Source organism: Wasmannia auropunctata, unplaced genomic scaffold (genome assembly GCF_000956235.1).
Source record: "Wasmannia auropunctata unplaced genomic scaffold, wasmannia.A_1.0 LD286204.1, whole genome shotgun sequence".
Classification (NCBI taxonomy): Eukaryota; Metazoa; Arthropoda; class Insecta; order Hymenoptera; family Formicidae; genus Wasmannia; species Wasmannia auropunctata.
In genome coordinates, this window is record NW_012076686.1 from 11,600 (window position 1) to 13,188 (window position 1,589).

Below are 1,589 nucleotides of genomic sequence, written 5' to 3' on the forward strand. Positions count from 1 at the left end.
AGTGTGATAGTGGAGGACTGAGTGAGGTGGAGAGAGTGTGCGAGTGAGAGAGTGAAGGGTGGAGTGCAAGTAGGGCGTACAGGTGAAGGGAGAGTAGTACGGAAGGGATAAGGGTAGGGAAGGAAGGGAAACGAAGAAGGCAAAAGTGAGGTTAGAGTGTAGGGAGAGTAGAGAGTGGAGTGTAGGAGGAGTAGGTGGAGGGAAGAGAGTGGTCGCGGAATAGGCAAGATATAGAGGGGTGACAAGCAGAAGGATAGTGGCGCGGCAAGCGTGGAACGGCGGCAGGAGGCAGCATGATGGACAACTGGTTAGGGAGGATAGAGGGGGGGAGAAGAAACAGTATGGGAAATATTGAGGAAGCGAAAAGGAAAAGAGAGCAAATAGGAAGGGACTCGTTGGAGGGGGAGGGGGCAGAGGTGGCGTTCAAAAGAAGTAACAAAACGGTGAGATCGCCAGGAGAAGAAGAGGGGAAAGGGGAGCTGAAGGAGTTGTTGTGGGGATGGAAAGAGGAGATGAAGCGGGAGATGAGAGGGGTAAGAGAGGAAATAGGAAGGGTGGCGGAAGGACAGAAGGAGGCGATGAGGAAGGAGATAGAGAAGATGAAGGAAGAGCTGAGAGTCAGAGAAGAGAGATGGGATAGGGAGAGAGAGGAATTCAGAGAGAAGATAGAGAGGATAGAAAGAGAACTGGAAGGGCTGAAGATAGAGAAGGGAGAGGGAGGCAAGGATATAGGAAAGGTACAAGGAGAGAGAGAGGTGAGTGAAAGGATGATAAGAGGGGAACAGAAAGAGTGGATGGAGAGGGTCAGGCAGTTAGAGAAGAGATGGGAAAGAAAAGAGAGAGAGGACAGGAGAAAAAACTTGTTAGTGAAAGGATTGAAGGAGGGAGAAGGAAGTTCGAAAGAGCGAGTAGAAGAAGTACTGAGGGGATTGGGGATGGAGATTAAAATAGAGGACATAAGGAAATTAGACGTAGGAAAAAGAGAAAAGGGGGATATGGTAGTAGTAAGGGTGGGGAGTGAGGATATGAAAAGAAATATATTATTGAATAAATGGAGGCTGAAGGGTAAGGATTGGTGGATAGAGGAGGACTTAACGTGGGAGGAGAGAAGAATAAGATGGTGCATTAGACAAGTGGCGAAGAAGGAAGAGATGAAAGGGAAAAGGGTAAAGGCGGAGCAAAGAGGAGTGTGGATAGATGGGGTATGGTGGTGGTGGGATGAGGAAAGAAATGAACTAAGGGATGCAAAGGGGAGGGGATGGAAGAAAGTAGAAATGGAAGGAAGACAGAAGCAGGGGGAAGAGGAGGGAAAGGGGGGACGACGAAGGGAGAGGGGGAAGGGTAGAAGGGAGAGGAGAGATGGGGGAGTATGGGAGGGAGGGGGGAGGGAGGGAGAAGAGGGAAGGGGATGAGCGAGGCTTGGTGGAGAGAGAGAGGAATAAAAGCTATAGAGTGGCTTTTTGGAATGTGGCGGGGCTAGCCAACAAGGGGAGGGATTTCTGGGGGGGAGATAAGAAATTGGGATATAATTATAATGAGTGAGATATGGTGGGACGAACGAGGATGGGAAAAGGGCAGGGAGTTTTTGC

At 49.8% G+C, this 1,589-nt stretch overlaps 1 protein-coding gene across 1 annotated transcript; it reads left to right on the forward strand.

Annotated features, from left to right (window-relative positions):
* Positions 1-341: 341 nt before the first annotated feature.
* Positions 342-1,202, forward strand: LOC105461506 (golgin subfamily A member 6-like protein 22; the record flags this gene model as incomplete). Its single annotated transcript, XM_011708005.1, has 1 exon — positions 342-1,202. A coding segment is annotated over exon 1 (861 nt), but the record flags the coding sequence as incomplete, so codon positions are not given.
* Positions 1,203-1,589: the final 387 nt, after the last annotated feature.